Genomic DNA, 18,547 nt, shown 5'->3' on the forward strand with positions numbered 1-18,547 from the left:
GTCTAATGTTGTAACGAGATCTAACCACGACGCGTTCGTACGTCAATATTCGTTAGATTATGATACCTAAACGGAGTCTGTGTCAAAGTCTGGTATAATAGAATTTAAATCTGTTCAACCTATATCGCAGATATATAAACACCCACAAATCCTACGCCGTTGCGAGAAAACCCATAAATCTAGACGGCCAGAAGGCAGCAAGTTGTCGTAAGCTGTAACGTTTGTACCGTCTTACAGCCACCGCAGTCAGCCTGTCAGTGTAAACGAGCTGCCGCCGTTGTTGGGCCCGGCAACGACGACGACGACGACGACGACGGAGGACGACGTTGAGTGTTTGTTGTAATTGCTTTCCCTATATTGGATCTCCCACATGAGTGCAACACTGTGATGCTGCGTGATCGACCGGTTTACGTGACTGTGGTCCATGCACGGCCTGCCGCTTTTCTGATTTGCCGGTGGACTAATACGAATGTATACCGATGCAAATGAACGCAATTCGTTGCGCACGGTAGCCCCAGCAGCTCGGGCAAGGCAAGTGTGGGGAAAAAATACTGGACTACTGTCCTGAGTCTTTGTCGAGACTTTTGTAAAATTAGAGTTCTTTATATTTCACTAGCTGACTGCCCGATTTTGCTCGGGATTCAGTCTTAGTTTATACGTTGAAAAGTGCTAGTAGAGGGTTAGCACCGAATGTCGAACGTCATTATGAAATTTAAAATACTGGGTTGAATTGCAAAAGTGTTATGTTGTGGGATAACTTGTCTGGTGGGATGTCGAATGGAGAGGTAAGTAAACACGGAAATCAGTAGAACAGGATAAGAATTGTGAGCGATGGCCAAGCTGCGGAGCCACCAATACAGGAGGAAGTAAGAAGTCAACCAGTAAGTTGAAAAACGGTAAGGCTGCTGGGAAGAACGGCATTCCAGCTGAACTTCCAAAAGCGAGGAGTGAGCGACTGTACGAAGCAATGCACCAGATCATTGTTAGGATCTGGGACGAAGAACAAATGTCAAAGAAGTGGTTGGATGGCGTTGTTTGCCCTTTTTCGAAAAACTATATCAGCTCGAGGGTAAGGTGCTTTCCCATATCTTCTTCTGTAGGCTCAGACTGTTAGCGGACGAGTACTAAGCTGATTTCCGTGAGGGTCGCTTCACAACGGATCAGATGTTTACCCTACGTGAGTTATTAGACAAGTTCCTGAAGTACAACTTGCAGACTCATCATCTGTTTGTAGACTTTAAGGCGGCGTACGATTCACTCAAATAAAATGAACGGTGGCAGATAATGCTAGAACATCGTTTTCCTACGAAACTAATTACGCTGATTCGTAAGTTCGCTTTCTTAACTGTTCAATATGACCTTGGAAGATGCAATACGAATAGTAAACGGGGAAAGGAATGAGGCTATCATCCCGAGATCTTAGATGCTTCTTGGTTTTGTGAGTGACATCGAAATCATCGGAATCGGTAGTGGAGGAGGCGCTTAGGGCTTTTAAATAGGCCTTTAGGTCTTTTTAAGCAGTGTGATTGGGACTTATCATTAACACCAGTAAAACAAAATACATGGTTGCTGGCAGGGAACGTGGGAGCCCAAATGGTGTTGGTGCCGAGGTGAAGCTGGAAGGGGGACGATATTAAGTAGTGAAGCAATTCATATACCTTGGTACGCTCGTGACATGTCACAACCATGTAAGCCGCGTAGTAAAACGACGAATTGCAGGCGCGAATCGGGCTTTCTATGGATTACGGAGTCAGCGGAAATCCCGTAGTTTGCAAATTTGCTCCTTTACGGACAGGAAACATGAACGCTAAAGGAAACTGATCGGAACTTGGGGTTCTAGACATAGAAAAAGCATTCAACAGTGTTTGGCATAATAGTTTAATTACGAAATTGCTAAAGTTTAACTTTCCAATTTACAATGTAAAAATTTTACAAAATTATTTAACTGATCGATTCTGATGTCTATCAGAATTCTAAATCTGATTTTTTTAGACCGGCAATGTTATATGCCGACCCGATTTGGTCAAGTTGTTGTATTACCGGAAAGAAGAGTCTTCAGAGGATTTAAAATAAAATTTTGAAAATGATTTTGAAGTGTCCTCCTTGGTTTAGTACATTAGAATTACAAAGACTTACTGGTGTTGAAACCCTAGAAGCTATGTCAAACAAAATTATTTCAAATTTCCGACAAAAATCGTTGCAATCCTCTATTGCGATGATTAGGTATCTTTATAGATTACTAGCTGACCCGACAAACTTCGTATTGCCACAAATAAATCGTGAATCTCGGATGACCTTTGTCACAATCTTTGCAGTTTTGCAAGTTTCTGGGGAGTTCATGGGTGTTTTAATATACAAATTTTTCAATTCACCATAGAAAACATTCTTGTCTCCAAAAACACCCACACGTCATATTTTGTTCCATTTGCTTGATTAGTTTTCGAGTTATGGGGAAATTTGTATTTCATTTGTAAGGGAGCCCCCCTTCCTAAAAAGGTAAGGGGTCCTAATTCATCATAGAAAAAATTTCATGCCTCCAAAAACACCCACATGCCAAACATGATTCCATTTGATTAATTAGTTCTCGAGTTATGAGGAAATTTGTATTTCATTTGTATAGGAGCCCCCATCTTAAAAGGGAGAGGGGTCATTATTCCCCTCCTAAAGAGGGGAGGGGTCTAAATTCACCATAGAAAAAAAAATGCCTGCAAAAACACCCACATGCTGAATCTGGTTCCATTTGCTGGATTAGTTCTCGAGTTATAAGGAAATTTGTATTTCCTTTGTATGGGAGCCCCTCCCCTCCTCCTAAAAATGTAAGGGGTCTCAATTCAACATGGAAAAAATTTTTGTCTCCAAAAACACCAACATGTAAAATTTTGTTCCATTTTCTTGATTAATTCTCTATTTATGCAGAAATTTGAGTTTCATTTGAATTGGAGCCCCCCCTCTTAGTGGGAGGAGGGGTCTCTAACCATCATAAGAACCTTCCCTGTCCCCAAAAACCCCTATATGCAAATTTTCACACCGATCGGTTCAGTAGTTTTCGATTCTATAAGGAACATTCGGGCAGACAGACAGAAATCCATTTTTATAGGTATAGATTTGTATGGGAGCCCCCCCTCTTAGTGGGGTGAGGGATCTCTAACCATCATAAGAAGCTTCCCTGGCATCAAAAGCCCCTACATACCAATTTTCCCTCCGATCGGATCAATCGTTTTCGATTCTATATGGAACATAGAGCAGACAGAAATCCATTTTTATAGGCATAGATTTGTATGGGATCCCCCCTCTTAGCGTGGGGAGGGGCCTTTTGCCATCGAGAGAATCTTCCGTAGCCCCAAAAACCCCTACATGCAAATTTTCACGCCGATTGGTTCAGTAGTTTTCGATTCTAAAAGGAACATAGGGACAGACAGACAGACAGACAGAAACCCTTTTTTATAGGTACATATAGATGTTAGCTAGGTATAGGTATAGGTATAGTTAGCTACGTTAAATATTAGGTTAAGATTTTATATATATACACTGAAGCCGCTTTTTACGCGGTTGTTTACGTGACTATTTTTACGCGAATTTCGGAATTTACGCGGTTTTTTTACGCGAATTTCGGAATTTGCGCGGTTTTGATTTACGCGGGACGTATCCTTCGCGTAAAAAGCGACTTGAGTGTATATATATTTTTTCCTTACATGTAGCTTTTAATCCCTACTGTTAAATAATCTTAATTGTCGTACAAGTCATAAGAAACCATAATAATAGTATATAATGCAATTCTAATAGTGTTGAAAAGTTACCACTTGTGATTGAACACACAGTATGATATAGGATAGTTACTCTTAAGTATTTCATGTAATCAAATATTTACCCCAATAAAAAAAGAGTGCTTGGAGTTTTTGAGCGTAAAATTCAGTGATCACTGCTTGGTGGCAAAATGCAACCGGAGTGTGGCGCAGATGATCCCCGGATTCGAGGACCGGACTTCCTCGACAAGTCTGAAGAACGGTGGCCTAAGCAGCGCACTGTCGCACCTACAGAGGAAGAGCTTCATCCTATTTATCTCCACGCTGCCTACTTTGCTCCCAACATGGTATTCGCAAGATACGATCGGTGGACCAAAATGGAACGCGTAGCTGCGAATGTTGTTCGTGGCATCGACAACTTTGTCCGGCGTAGAGCCAAGGACAAGTTAGAACTAGGTCACCAAACCAGCGCCAGCGAAGAACTTCGCCGGGATTAGGAAGCATTGTTGAACACCGCTCAAAGTGAGTGCTTCGCTGATGAAATCAGCCTCTTCGTCAAAACTCAAGGGTCGCCCAGGAATCGACATGCTACCGTGAACAAATCAAGTGCCATCATTCCGTTCCTGGAAGATAGGGATATCTTGCGCAATCGTGACCGAATCGCTACTGCTCCGTACGCACCGACCAAAGCTAAGTTTCCCATATTGCTTTCCAATCAACATCTAACCACATGACAAGAGAGTTTTAGATGGACAACGCCACCTATTTTCAAGGTACTAGTAATGACCCAAGTAGCACACTTTAGGTCCATTTAGTTGAAGCAAGCGGATTACGACTAAAATTGGTCATATTTCGGTTACCACAACAATTTTGTAACAACCGTGATAGTAGGGGAACTGCTGGCTCAAATGGATGCCTCAAACAAAGCACTTTTAGAAAAGTTCACCTCGGTAGACACCACTTGGAATTTATGCCGCTAGCGGCGCTGCACATGGGAGGCACGTGGGAGATGCTGGTACAATCGGTAAAGGTGGCGATTGGAGTGATTCAGAATTGTTCACGCAAACCGGATAATGAAACATTCGAGACCGTCCTTCTGAAAGCGGATCAACTCCAGACCGTTTACCGTTGTCCTCAACACTCAACCACTTCCTGCTGGGGAACTCTTCTGGGATGAAGTTCCTACCGACCAAAGAGTTTGACGTACGCTCTACACTTCGGTGTTGCTGGAAGCTAGTCAGATACATCGTAAACGATGTCTAGAGCAGATGACTCAAGAAATATCTGCTCGAAATCACGCGGTGATGCAAATGGTTCCAGGATGTGAAGGATCTGGTGGAAGACGACTTGGTACTCGTGGTTGACGGAACGGCGAGGAACCAGTGGATACGAGAACGGATAAAGTAAGTGATTTCTGGACGAGACCGCAGAGAACGCTATGCGCTGGTACGAACATCCTCAGGGAACCTACGTAGACAAGCAATTAAGATCGCTATATTGGACGTCGAAGAACAAGGTAAACCTGGTTACGGTGTACCAGGAGACTAAGGAACATCAGGAAAATAGACTGAATTTGGAAACATGCTGAACAACGTGCCCTACGCATCGATACAAAATGATAAAAGTTATACTTAACACTAACATTATCTATGTACAGATAAAAGTTTGATGCTGTGAAAAGTGGGAATCAGGCGCACCACTTCCAAAAAAAAGTGTACACCCAATTTGTAAGACTGAATTGAATGGATTTCTTATGAAAGTTACTATTTCAGTTTAAAGCTTCACACACAAAAACACGTTTTGCTGCTCATAGAGTTGGTCGATATAGCCCAGCAAATATTATTCGTCTATTACTGTAATTCGTCTATTAGTAAGATTACTGTAATAAAAAATAATTAAAAATCGAAGTCATAACATGGACTATCGACAGTGTGAAAGTTGTGCGAAAATTTTCTTAAAATAATCGAAAATTATTGACATGTCAGTTTGCATGCTATTTTCTTGATATAAATTTACATTCTGCGATTTATATTTTTGCCACTTTATGCTAGTTTAGTTTAACAAATTTATCATGAATGTACGGTTCAATTTGCGAAAGCGAAATAAAACAAAACTGAAGAAAAACTGCAATGGCCGTTTCCCCCACTTGATTAGGTTAGATTTACGCTTGATTTTATCGTATGCTGCCCTGAAATCGAAAATATGGTTCGTGGCCGGGCACGTTGTAATCCCGACATTTCTGGAAGATTTTTTGGAGAGTGAAAATTTGATCCGTGGTAGCACGTAAAGCCCGCCTGATATTGCTCTACGAATTCTCTTGCCAGATGGGAAAGACGGCGTAACAAAATTTGGGAGAGCACCTTGTAGGTGGCATTGATCAGCGTAATACCACGGATTTCAGAGGAGCATACGATACAGTCGATCGTGAACAGCTATTGCAACATGAGAACGGTTTTCTGAACAAATTAACGCGGCTGACCAAAGCTACCCCGGAGCGAGTGATGTGCAACATGCGTGTTTCGGGGGCACTCTCGAGTCCCTTCGAATCTCGTCGAGGGTTGCGGCAAGGCGATGGACTCTCTTGGTTATTCAACGACGCTATTGAAAGTATCATCCGGCGAGTGTGCATTGAAATGAGAGCAACGTTCTACGGTGAAAAAGCCAACTCGTAGCGATTCGAATGGCCTTCGCGGATGACCTCGTGAATACTAGAAACTTTGGGACAGCAGAGGCAATCAATATCAGATTAAAAACGAAGACTAGGAGAATTGGGTTACGAGAGTGGCGCAGGCGTATGAAACACAGGTTGCAGGTGCTACTTGTAGAGATTCGCATCGTACATAGGGCGAAAGTTGCCACATCGTAAAGATGCCGGACGACTGCGTAGTAAAATCTGTAAACCCCATCGACACCAAGAAAAGGGAGGCCCAACCCAACCCAAGCTTGAAGTCGATTTGCATGTGTCTGGACCGAGTACATACAGTGTAGATGAGCCACTATTTATTTTAGTGGTTTTCAGCCTACGGCTGGTTCATCTCTTTTTTCTCCATTTACTGTATTTTACCATGGGTTGTTACGCGAAGCTACGTAATAACACGGAAAACAGAACAGAGCAAAAGCATATAGCAAAACTCCTAAAATCGCCATAAAGCATCCTATCCGGAGAAACAACCTTGCAGCAGTCTAGTATATAACAATCAAAAAGTAAAACCAGTCTAAACAGAAGGTTCCCTAATTTCAAATGCAAGACGCGAGTCATGAATTCGAAGCTCAATTTCTTGTTAAAATAAGATTCAACCCGTACTTGAGGTGTAGTATGCGAATTTATTTTTCGCAAAACCTTAAAGTAAATTTGGAAGATTGAAAACATCAGCAGACGTTTTTTTTGCCATGAACGCATGCAGTACGTAGGTACGCGGTATAAATCGCGGCACGAGTGCCGCTTAGCCGGCACGGCAATCAAATGTTACGTTCATATGCTTCTGGTTTGTTCGACTGACTGCGCACAGGTGAAGTGGATATGCACACTCGAGTATTTATTTATTGATAGGTATTTTCACAATCAGTCGTCCCGCGCTTGTTGGCGGCTAACAAACGTTCGTTTGCGATAATGTAAATATTTGCAGTTTGTTTCGGTTGGCCGTATCGGTGTTACTGGAGGAAAACAATAAGCCACTCTTGCTCTCCTCCATGAACGGGTGGTGTGGGAACTGTCTGCAGCGGATGTTTTGTAGGTCAAGGGTGTCGAGGGGAGAGTACTTTCTTTTATTTTTTTTTAAATCAGTAATCGACGACACATTGAACCGATTCGAACGGTTTGTTATTTATCTAGATCGACGACTGTCGACAGCAGGAAAATGTTACATTTCAGAATTGACGTAATTAATGTCTTGTTTGCTTTGCGTTCCCGGAGCCGGGGCTGGAATAATTACAGAACCAAGGGAAAACTGCTCTGAATTACTACAATAATACTTTCCAGCAGTCAGTCGATACATGGCATTTAATAGTTCTGCAGGCTGAGTGGAGCAATCATCAGCTCGCTCGCACAGTTGGATGCTGTCATTAGCGTTCTCCGATTTCCGCATTCGTTGGAACCTGCTCCGACCGTGCGCGACATATGTTATCGGTAGCGGTCGGAAGGCAAGAAGGGACGACTGTGTTTTAGAATTTCAAATTCGAAACACTTCAAAGCAATTAGCTGATGACTATTGCTGTTTACAAACGAGAGGATAAAATCATTTCCATAGCACAGGAATCTGAATCCGCTCACGTCGGCGTCGTCGTCGTCGTCGGTGTCGCCGTGAAGATTATTGTGTCATATTTAACCAACTTCATTAGCCGGCTGGCTGGCAGAGTGCCAATAAAAGAAGCGACGCGTTTTCGGTCGAAACTATATATTTACTTACAATTTGAAATTCTCTCCGCCGGTCGTACGCCTGCTGTATCGCACCGTCCTGCCACAGCCTCCGAATGACCGGTACGTACTGGTGAAATTGTTCCACGCCCAGCGACGAGTCGCTGCGGAACAGAATTGCCTGGTTCGCGGCCAGCTGGGAATTTGGATCCTCCCATGGTATATCTAGCTTATCTCTAGCGTCGCACAGCACTTGCATGCCTGGAAGTACGAAAGAAAAGCGATTAGTAACGGTTAGGTAAAACGGTTTTCGAAAAATTATTTACCTTTGACTAAATTTTGGTAGATCACATGTTGATACTCTCGAACTAGTTCGGGCTCGAAGTTGATCCCGTGAATAATCCGCATCTGTTTGAGAAAGGTGGACTTGCCGGACTCGCCTGCGCCCAGTAGTAGCAATTTAACCTGCCGAAAAACACGAGAAGAAATAAACAAAGTTTTATATTACTATACAATGCCCGGTCATCCTGTTCGGCTCTGCCGTTCGTCATTGTTTTTGTGGCTGGTAAGCTTATTGTTTCAGTAGAGATTATAAAATCCGATGAAAGCACTTCCCCGGAAGGAAAACAACAGACAAAAATATACTACCATCCGAAGGGAAGGAGAGAAAAAAAGAAACACCGCAACCAAAACTACATGTCGAGGAGTCGTAAAAATCAACTTGATGGTTTTACTGCCGGCAGTTCATCCGACCAGCCCGCCCGGTGGCGGTGGCGGCGGTGGTGCCTCGAAGAAAGACGGAAACCGGCAGTGCTTTGAAGGGGAAAGAGTTACATCATTGTGCCTTTTTCCGCCGCTCCGTTAGTCGGTTGCTGCGGGTTGCTTAGAACGTGTTGGTTCCCAAAATCTTGTCGGTACATCACCCCACCGGCACATCGGTGGACCACCACACCCGGTCACCGGGTGTCCTCGAGTAAATTTATTACTGTATAGTTTTGCTTTTTTGGTAAACGTGCATTTTTCTGCTACTACCCACTCTAAAGGATTACTTTTCCTGGATAACAAACTGAAAAGAACAGAAAAGTTAGGCCGTAAAAGGTGGTTTGCCAAATCGGTATTTCACTGGAGTTTTTTCCACTTAATTTTGACTTCAATGTTGAACAGGTTGCAGGGCATGCCTGAAAACTTATTTGGTAAATAAAGAGCAACGACGATTCGAAGAATTCAGGTTTTGATCGTGCGCATGTACCAAGAGTCAACAAAGTAAACATTCCGTTATTTGTTAGCCAAAATATATCGCAGACCACACAAACAACTCGAATCAGCACAACGAAGGACCTAGCACACCTAGCACAAACCTACGTCACGCACTCGGCAAAAAGTTGACCAAAACCATTGCCTAACCTGAGGTTATGTATGTCCGCTCCCCGCTTCAAATAATGCCACACAAATACGCACTCTTCGTCATCAGTGGCCGACTTTCGTTCCGCGCAATTGGTTCATTAGCGATCCATTAGTGCAACATTTATCATTTCCTTCAGTTTTGCTTGCGTTGCGAAAAAATCTCCCACAAGAATGATGCTGCGCTGTACGTTTAAACTTTAAAATTTGCCCCTGATTGATACGGTCCGGGAAATAAGAAAAAAAATTGAAAAATTTAATTACACTTTAAAACTATGTTTGTTCAATCTTTCTCAACCAATACTTGGACCGAGCCTTTACGCCAAATGTATGTAATGTAATGTCATTCGGTTTGTTTATCTTTGGTTTATTGGCCCTTATTACATGTTGGTTGAGATTTATGGTTGTTTGTAAAACCTTATTCAGGCAAGCTTCTGTTTGGTCATCCTTATATTAACCCACTCCCTTCCAGCAGCGTTGCGAAAAGGCTAAACTTGAGGTATCAACTTGGTCCCAAAGAAAGATTGCGATCAGTTTTTGCTCAAATTTCAAAGGTTAAAAATAACAAAATTAAAACAATGTTAACATAACAGATCTTTATACATGGACAAATTGAGTGATAGCGAAAGTCCTAGAGTCCTTGCGTTCGCGTTTACGCAGCGGCATAGGGACAAAATTAAAAGAATAAGTCGGTGGTTTTTTCTTAGTTGAAAGTGTCAACTTATTATTTCTGCGGGAATAAGCGTGGAGTTTAATGGACAGAATAATTTGCTTATCACTTTTAGTACCGGTTAGGGTAATTGATCTTGAATGGACCTATTTAGCGCTTTTTAATACCACCACTCGTACTCCTGCTCAATTTACTCGTCATTTATAAATAATATGTGGTGATGTTACTATTTGTTGGAAAGTACCACCTTTTTTCTACATTATCAGTACTTTAAAAATGTATAATTGATGAAACTTTTATTAACCCTCTAACGGGCAACATCGTAAAAACGATGCAATCGAGCAAATGATTACTTTATCATGAAAGTACACTCAAAAGAAACTCGAGTGTTGATTTTCATGGGAAAATATTTATCTGGAGGACCGCTAGGTATGAAATAGTCCTATTTCTCTTTTTAGTTTTTCATGCCTAACGCTCTACCCAAATATTTTTTCAGTTCAAATATATCACGAAATTGAAAAAAAGCATGTACATTACTCATAGGAAAAATTTGAGATCGAACATTTTGTTCTAGATGTCGTTTTTCTTCAAATGTAAAAAAGGGAATATTCGCACCATAATATTTTTCGGAATTTTTCGGAATTCTTGTTTTTGAATGACGATAACTTTTGAACGCAAGGTCAAAATGTTGTGATATTAGTATCAACATGTCAGGAAATCTGTTCTGAACATGTTTCTCACATTGTCAAATCAAGACAAGTTTTGTATGTGGCTCTGGAGCTCCAAAAGCGAAGGCCGTCTACAGACGGTCTTACTCGTTAGAGGGTTAAATATATCGTTTTTTGCCAAAGCCTTTTTTTGATCTTGAATGGACCAAACATGATCTTGAATTGGACCTATTTTTGATTTTGAAATGGACCTAAATTTGGATTGTCATAGTTTCTGCCATATAAATGAACAAAATAATAACAAAGAATTTTTTTTAATAGTACAACTACACTACTGTTATTTATTAATAGGACACAAGGTTGAACAGCTTTTACCTTTCTTATACTCTGTTAGAAAGGTATGAAAGTCGGTTGAAAAATTTGAAATCAGTCACAGTCGCCGAGGGTCTTGTTTTTATGTCAGCCCAACAATTGAACAATGTTTTTATTTTTTAATGTTTCAGTGACTTGATATGCGTTATGTATGCATCTGTGTGTGACATTTGTATATTGGGAATTTATTATTACCTGTTGTTCAGATATGGTTGAAACGATTTCTACGTCATAAAAAAATTATGTCGCCTATTAATTTCAAAAATTTAAACCATTCATTAAAAATATGTAATATAACTTGTATTAAACGTAGTTTATCAAGTACAGTGGGGTTTGAGTTTTTATTTAGTGACTGCATATTTCGAAAGGTTAGACTTTTACTGACGTAGGACTACGTCTTACTGCAAAGTATCTAAAGGTTTGCGACAGTCCCTGTCGAACATTTTGAATACAAAACCGTTGCAATCGTGCAAAATTCGTTAATTAGTGGTAATTATACAATTTTTGACACATTTATATGCAATTTTTTCAGTTAAAAAATGGTCTAGATTTTGCCACGGTTTCGATTTTGGCAACATAGGCGACACGCATCTGTTGTCAAATTCGAAATCATACTGTAAATGGTGCTTGAAAAAATTAGACTTGGTAATTCTACTAGGTTTAAAGGTAAGGTTAGATACTAGGTTTTATTTTTAAATGATAGTCGATGAAGAACTGTACCAGATAGAAAATAGGTGAACCTTCCTATTTTCTATTTGGTACAGTTGAATATTTTAGATCTCAGGGTCACTCAATTTCGGTGGACAAGGAGGTATTAATTTTGTCACAAGTTAGAGGGGAGAGGTGCTTAAAGAAAACTTTACATCCCCCAAGAAAAAAATCAGAGGGGTTGTGTATAAGATACGACCATGGATGACGTACTATAACGTTAGTCCGGCTGCATGATTTTGAATATTTTACTAAACTGATTTTTAATCTATCTGTCAATCGATCAAAAGGCGATGTGAAGTCAACCTGCTTACTTATCGGCGGAATATAAGGCCTTTGCAAAATATTTTTTAAGTTTTTGTCACCCCCCGTTTGGAAATTGGCTTGAAAAATCGGGGGGCTAAAAAAATTGTAAGATATGAGTATAAAATCAATTGTCCGTGGGCTCTACAGCCTGAAAAACTCGAAAAATGAGTGTACTTAACACTTCTAGCACGAAACAGAAATGGAAATTCGAATTCGGAGTTTCCGAAAATCGTCCAACAAAAATTCTCTCGTTTTTGTCTTCTTTTCGTACATTTTTGCATGGAAAATAATACCGTATCTATTAAAAGCAAGAACAGATTTGGTTTTCACGCTTAAACTTTAAATAAAAATGCTTAAAACCCATGTTTTTTGCTCGATAAAAAAATTCACTTTGTTCCTCCCCTTCAGTGGCCCAACACCGGAAGGACAAAAACTTTATAAAATATTTGTAATGGCCTAATTTTACTTTATTCTGAGCCTCATAATTATTTTAACTAAACTATTTAGAAAATTATCAAATACAATATTATTTTTTTGGGCATATCCAGTTCGAAAATGGTCCAGATATTGATCCAAATTTTATATTTTTTGCACCATATCATTATCCAGGCCTTTACCTAATTTCTAAATCCTCCATTGACGCACAGATGATTTTATTGCCAAAACGGGTAATTTTGTAGGACGGTTGGGCATCACAAAGTTTCACGAGGGTGAGGAAGTTGGCGTTCTTAACCATCAGAGGTGGCTGCTTCTTTTTACTCAGACGAGTCTGATTTTGTGACTACAGGATCCGGTTGAATTTTATTGGCCTTAGGGTTTTCGGTCAGCGCGCTAAAGGTGTTTTGAAGCTTTGGTATATGCTTGATTAACGTGTTTAAACTATTTCTCATCTGAGTTTTGTCAAAACTTAAACTTACAGCAAAACTTTTTGCTGTATTTATATGGAAAATACAGTACGTTATTTGTCCATGAAAAAAAATTTTGAGTCCAACCATTTTTACGATGTTGCTCGTAGATAGTTAAGCAGGGATAACCACTTTAAATAGAGTTTGGAATATTAGCTTCGTAACTCAATTCGAAGTTCCAGTTCTAGACTTTCCTATACAATAAAGCTATATATAAATCTTCAGAATTGTATTCTCAAATAACTTGTTTCATTCTTCTGTGTATTACTTTTAATGATACAAGAATGGTCCCGTTTAGCATAATTTGGGATTTTTTTTACATAGGGCGAACAAATTGGGAAAATTTTACTCTACTTATATAGATTACTTATATAGATTATATAGATTACACTTTTGCTTCGTGCTAAAACAAATACGTAAAATCCAATTGAAAAATTGAAGTGTAACTGGTTTTGTGCTAAATGCAAATGAAGCAAAAATAACTCTTTTTTAAGGGGCATAGTACCTTTTACACCATATTTTTTGCCTAATTTCAAATAATTTTTTCTCGATAACGTGAAAGGCAAATTGAATCAGGTTTTTTGCATTCGAAACATTGCATTTTATACTAATACTAGCTGACCCGACAAACTTCGTATTGCTACAAATTAACCTGTGTTGTACATAAATCATGAATCTCGGATGATCTTTGTCACTTCTCGAGTTTTGCAAGCCCCCCAGTGGGCGGCGCTTCCGACGGCGGGTCACCGGCAACACTCGCGACCGGCTCGTCCTGAATGATCTAGTGTTACTATAGATAGTTTTTGTGGTCTTGTTATTGATTAATGTTTTATGGAAGAGTCTCGAATTTCTCGAGTTGGATTAGTTTTTGAGTTTCGCAAAAATTTCTGTTTTATTTGTATGAGAGTCCATATCCCCCTACTACAGGGGTGAGAGGACTCTAACTATCATAAAATAAATTCAAGACTCAAAAATCTCCTACATGCTAAATTAGGTTCCATTTGCTTGATTAGTACTCAAATTATAAGGAAATTTGTATTTCATTTGTATGGGAGCCCACCCTCTTAAAAGGGAAAGGGGTCGTAATACACCACAGAAAAAAAATTTTGCCATCTAAAACTCTCATATGCCAAATTTGGTTCCATTTGCTTGATTAGTTCTAAAGTTATGAGCAAATTTGTATTTCGTTTGAATGGGAGCCCCCCGCCTCCTAAAAAGGTAAGAAGTCCTAATTCATCATGGGAAAAATGGTTGCCTCCAAAAACACCCACATGCCAAATATGGTTCCATTTGCTTGATTAGTTCTCGAATTATGAGGAAATTTGCATTTCATTTGTGTAGAAGCCCCCCCTCTTGAAGTGTGGAAGGATCCTAATTCACCGTAGAAAATATTTTTGCCTCCAAAAACCTCCACATGCCGAATTTGGTTCTATTTGCTTGATTAGTTCTCGAGTTATGGGGAAATTTGTATTTCATTTGTATTGGAGCCCCCCCTCCTAATGTGGGAAGAGGTCCTAATTCATCACAGAAAAAATTCTTGCCTCCAAAAACACCTACACGCCAAATTTGGTTCCATTTGCTTGATTAGTTCTCGAGTTATGAGGAAATTTGTATTTCGTTTGTATAGGACCCCCCTCCTAAAGTGGGGAGGGGTCCCAATTCATCATTGAAAAAAAAATTGTCTCCAAAAACACACACATGCCAAATTTGGTTCAATTTGCTTGATTAGTTCTCGAGTTAGGAGGAAATTTGTATTTCATATGTACAGGAGCCCCCCCTCTTAGAATGGGGAGGGGTCCTAATTCACCGTAGAAAATTTTCTTGCCCTCGAAAACCTTCACATGCCAAATTTGGTTGCATTTGCTTGATTAGTTCTCGAGTTATGAGGAAATTTGTATGGAAGTCCCCCCTCTTAAAGGGGAGAGGAGTTATAATTCCTCTTATAAAGAGGGGAGGGGTCTCAATTCACCATAGAATAAATTCTTGTCACCAAAAAAAACACCCACATGCCAAATGTTGTTCTATTTGCTTGATTAGTTCTCGAGTTAGGAGGAAATTTGTATTTCATTTGTACAGGAGCCCCCCCCTCTTAAAGTGAGGAGGGGTCCTAATTCAACATAGAAAATTTTCTTGCCCTCGAAAACCTTCACATGCCAAATTTGGTTCCATTTGCTTGATTAGTTCTCGAGTTAGGAGGAAATTTGTATGGAAACCCCCCCTCTTAAAGGGGAGAGGAGTTATAATTCCCCTTATAAAGAGGGAAGGGGTCTCAAATTACCCTAGAATAAATTCTTGTCACCGAAAACACCCACATGCCAAATTTGGTTCTATTTGCTTGATTAGTTCTCGAGTTATGCAGAAATTTGTGTTTCATTTGTATGGGAGCCCCCCCTCTTAGTGGGGGGAGGGGTCTCTAACCATCACTAAAACCTTTCCTGGCCCCAAAAACCTCTACATGCAAATTTTCACGCCGATTGGTTCAGTAGTTTTTGATTCTATAAGGAACACAGGACAGACAGACAGACAGACAGACAGACAGACAGACAGAAATCCTTCTTTATAGGTATAGATTTGCAATTTTGTTTTCATAAGGGAACCTCTTCCCATTGCCCCTACGGCTCCTTGAAGATAGTCGTTCAAAAAAACCATGAATGGCCGTACCATGGATTGGCGCTGGGGGCTTATCCGAATTGAAAAATTCCAAAACGACATGAAAGTACATTAAATTATCTCGTGTTTGATCTATCCTATTTTAGAAATCGAACACATAACAAATGGCGGACATTGAAACATAAAAGTATGGTTTTTAAGCGAAAAAATTGACTTTAAACATTTCTAAAAAATACAAAAATTACAATATCAAGAAAAGGATGGGTCAAACACTAGATAATTTTGTTGGCTTTCAAATAAAAAAAGAATCATGGGAATTGCTTGAGCCGTTCTTGAGATATTTATGGTACCGACTTTCAAAACCTGGTTTCGCGAAAAACGGCGTTGAAGTTTTTACTCGTTGTTTAATCGCTCCAGACATGCGCGGTACAAATAGCTGTAACTTTGTCAATATTTGGAATTCATGCAAACGACTTCAAACACATATGGTTAAAATGTTAATCTTTCGAAATAATCAATAAAAAAATTTAGGTTTTAAAAAATTGAAAAGGTACTATGCCCCCTTAACAGAAGGCAGTTAGTATCCCTCTTATCTTTTGATCCATCTTATCTTTTAATCAATGATGGTTAAAATTTTTGTACAATACTGATTTTGTACAAATTAAGTTTATATTATTTTAAGCATAAAATGACATATGTTAGCTAACTAATTAGGAAGACTTTTTAGTTTCAAAACTAGAGGCTACAATGTACAAACACTATGAAGCAACTACGAAAAAGGATGAGTGATAGTTAGTTTTATCAATATAATTAAGTTTTTATTTAGGCTATAAATCAAGCCTACTTTCAATATCCCGTGCTTATAGATTAATTATAAACGGAGATACTATACTGACAACAAGCAGTTTTATGGAATATAGAACGGCGTGTTCGTTGGTGGTAGGCAATGATAGCTACCGGCAGTGATGTCTCGGAGCGCAAAACTAGGTCCATTCTAAAATCAATACTAGGTCCATTCAAGATCAAAAAAGGGGGTTAACATTTTTAAGGAATTTGAAGATTTTACTGGTTTTACTGAACTTTTAAATACCTAAATTGAAATTACAAATATTTTAGCATCATTTTAAGAGCATTGTTTTATTTCAAACCAGAAAGGTTCCGGGTAGTAACAGTTTGAAAATACTCTATGGTGACTGCCAAAACGCTGAAAAACAGCTACTTTTAAATACGCGGCAATAAAGTAGTTTTGGCTATAATTTTAATTTAATTTTAGTATATTTACGTTCAGAAATGATTAAAGATAAACATAAAAGCTAAATACAGTACAAAGACTTGATAATTATATCCAAAAATTCTTATTTAAAAATAGGTCCATTCAAGATCAGAATTCGACTAGGTCCATTTCAAAATCATTTACCCTACTCTGCTTCCAAACGATTCTAAATGCTGTTTTCTCTTACGATGAAAATCAGGTTACGTCAGAACTACACTTGCTAATAATTGCATTTAAATTGAAATTGCCTTGTAAATTTTTTGGATCTTGAAAGATCCTTTTAAAGGATACATCTTACTCTTACGGAAAAGTTGAGGGTGTAAAACCAAAATCTAATCAGTGAAAAGTGGACAGGTTATGAACGCTTACAACGGATTAGCAAAATTTGTGGGCCGGCCACATCGCAAGGATGCCGGACGACTATGCAGTGAAATCTGTTCTCTTCAAGAAACTTACTGGCACACAGTGCATAGTTGTCCCAAAGGGCGAAAAGTGGAACTTTTGTTCGTATGACTATCCCCCTTAATGTAAAACTGGTAAAAGTTAATCTTTGCTTACTATTATGAAAATAAAAAAATTAAAAAAAATTGTGTTACGAAATATAGATATATAGAGATATATTCTTTGGCAAAGTTGTAAATAATGTAAAAACAAGCAACTTTGCTGAAAAAATAAAATTTCTATCTTTATCGAGTGCTGAACTATAGGGCATAAGCTTTGGAATTTCTCTAAAAATTAGTTTTTCATTCGTGGCTTTTGTTAGTTGCATTTTACAAGAACACATTGTTCTAGGAAATTATCGAAGCACTCAAAATGCACGTTTTTGCAGAAGACCGCAAATTTCTGGGATCTTCACTTGCTAAGTTATCGCATATTCAAGCTTTAAATTTTCATAGCTTCACGAGCCTATGAGGTAAAATGGGGCAAGTGGATTTATGAACTTAGTGTTTCATCTTAAAGCATAAGCCAAGTACTATGAACTTGTATGGGTTCCGCTTGTCCACAACCACCCAAACGAGAGTACGGCAAGCATACGTTTTATATGTTTCGCGTTCGCTATAGGCTCGATACACGTTCATTCTTTTGTGTTAGTAGACTTATTAAAAATACGTGGTTTCTTCGGCAAACTTATAGAAAATATAAAGGCAAACAACTTTGCTAAAGAAATGACATTTCTATCTCTATCGAGTGCAGAGCTGTTAGACATTTTCGTTAAAAATTCTTTAAAAATTAGTTTTTCATGCATGGCTTATGTTGGTTGCATTTTACAAGAATATATGGTTCTAGGCGATTATTGTAAGACTCAAAATACAAGTTTTTGCAGAAGATTGCAAATCTCTAGGACCTTTCCTTACAAAGTTATCGCTTTTGGCTCGTGAAGTTAAGGAAAAATAAAGCTTAAATAAGCGACAACTTTGTAAGGAAAGGTCCTAGAGATTTGAAACCATCTGCAAAAACATGTTGTTGTTGTTGTTGTTGTTGAGTTTATTAAAGAGTGGTTCAACCAACGCACTATGGGCAAAAACGAGCAAAAAAC

General features: G+C 39.1%; 1 protein-coding gene across 1 annotated transcript in view; it reads right to left on the reverse strand.

Moving 5' to 3' along the window:
• The window catches only part of LOC128744728 (guanine nucleotide-binding protein subunit alpha homolog), a 98,390-nt gene that overhangs the window by 10,693 nt on the left and 69,150 nt on the right, over positions 1 to 18,547 (reverse strand). Inside the window, exons 2-3 of the mRNA XM_053841927.1 lie at positions 8,424 to 8,562; positions 8,150 to 8,358 (exon numbers count right to left, since the gene is read on the reverse strand). Coding sequence (XP_053697902.1) covers positions 8,150 to 8,358; positions 8,424 to 8,562 — 348 coding nt within the window. The remainder of the gene's footprint in view (positions 1 to 8,149; positions 8,359 to 8,423; positions 8,563 to 18,547) is intronic.

This window comes from Sabethes cyaneus, chromosome 3, assembly GCF_943734655.1.
Source record: "Sabethes cyaneus chromosome 3, idSabCyanKW18_F2, whole genome shotgun sequence".
NCBI classification, from domain to species: Eukaryota; Metazoa; Arthropoda; class Insecta; order Diptera; family Culicidae; genus Sabethes; species Sabethes cyaneus.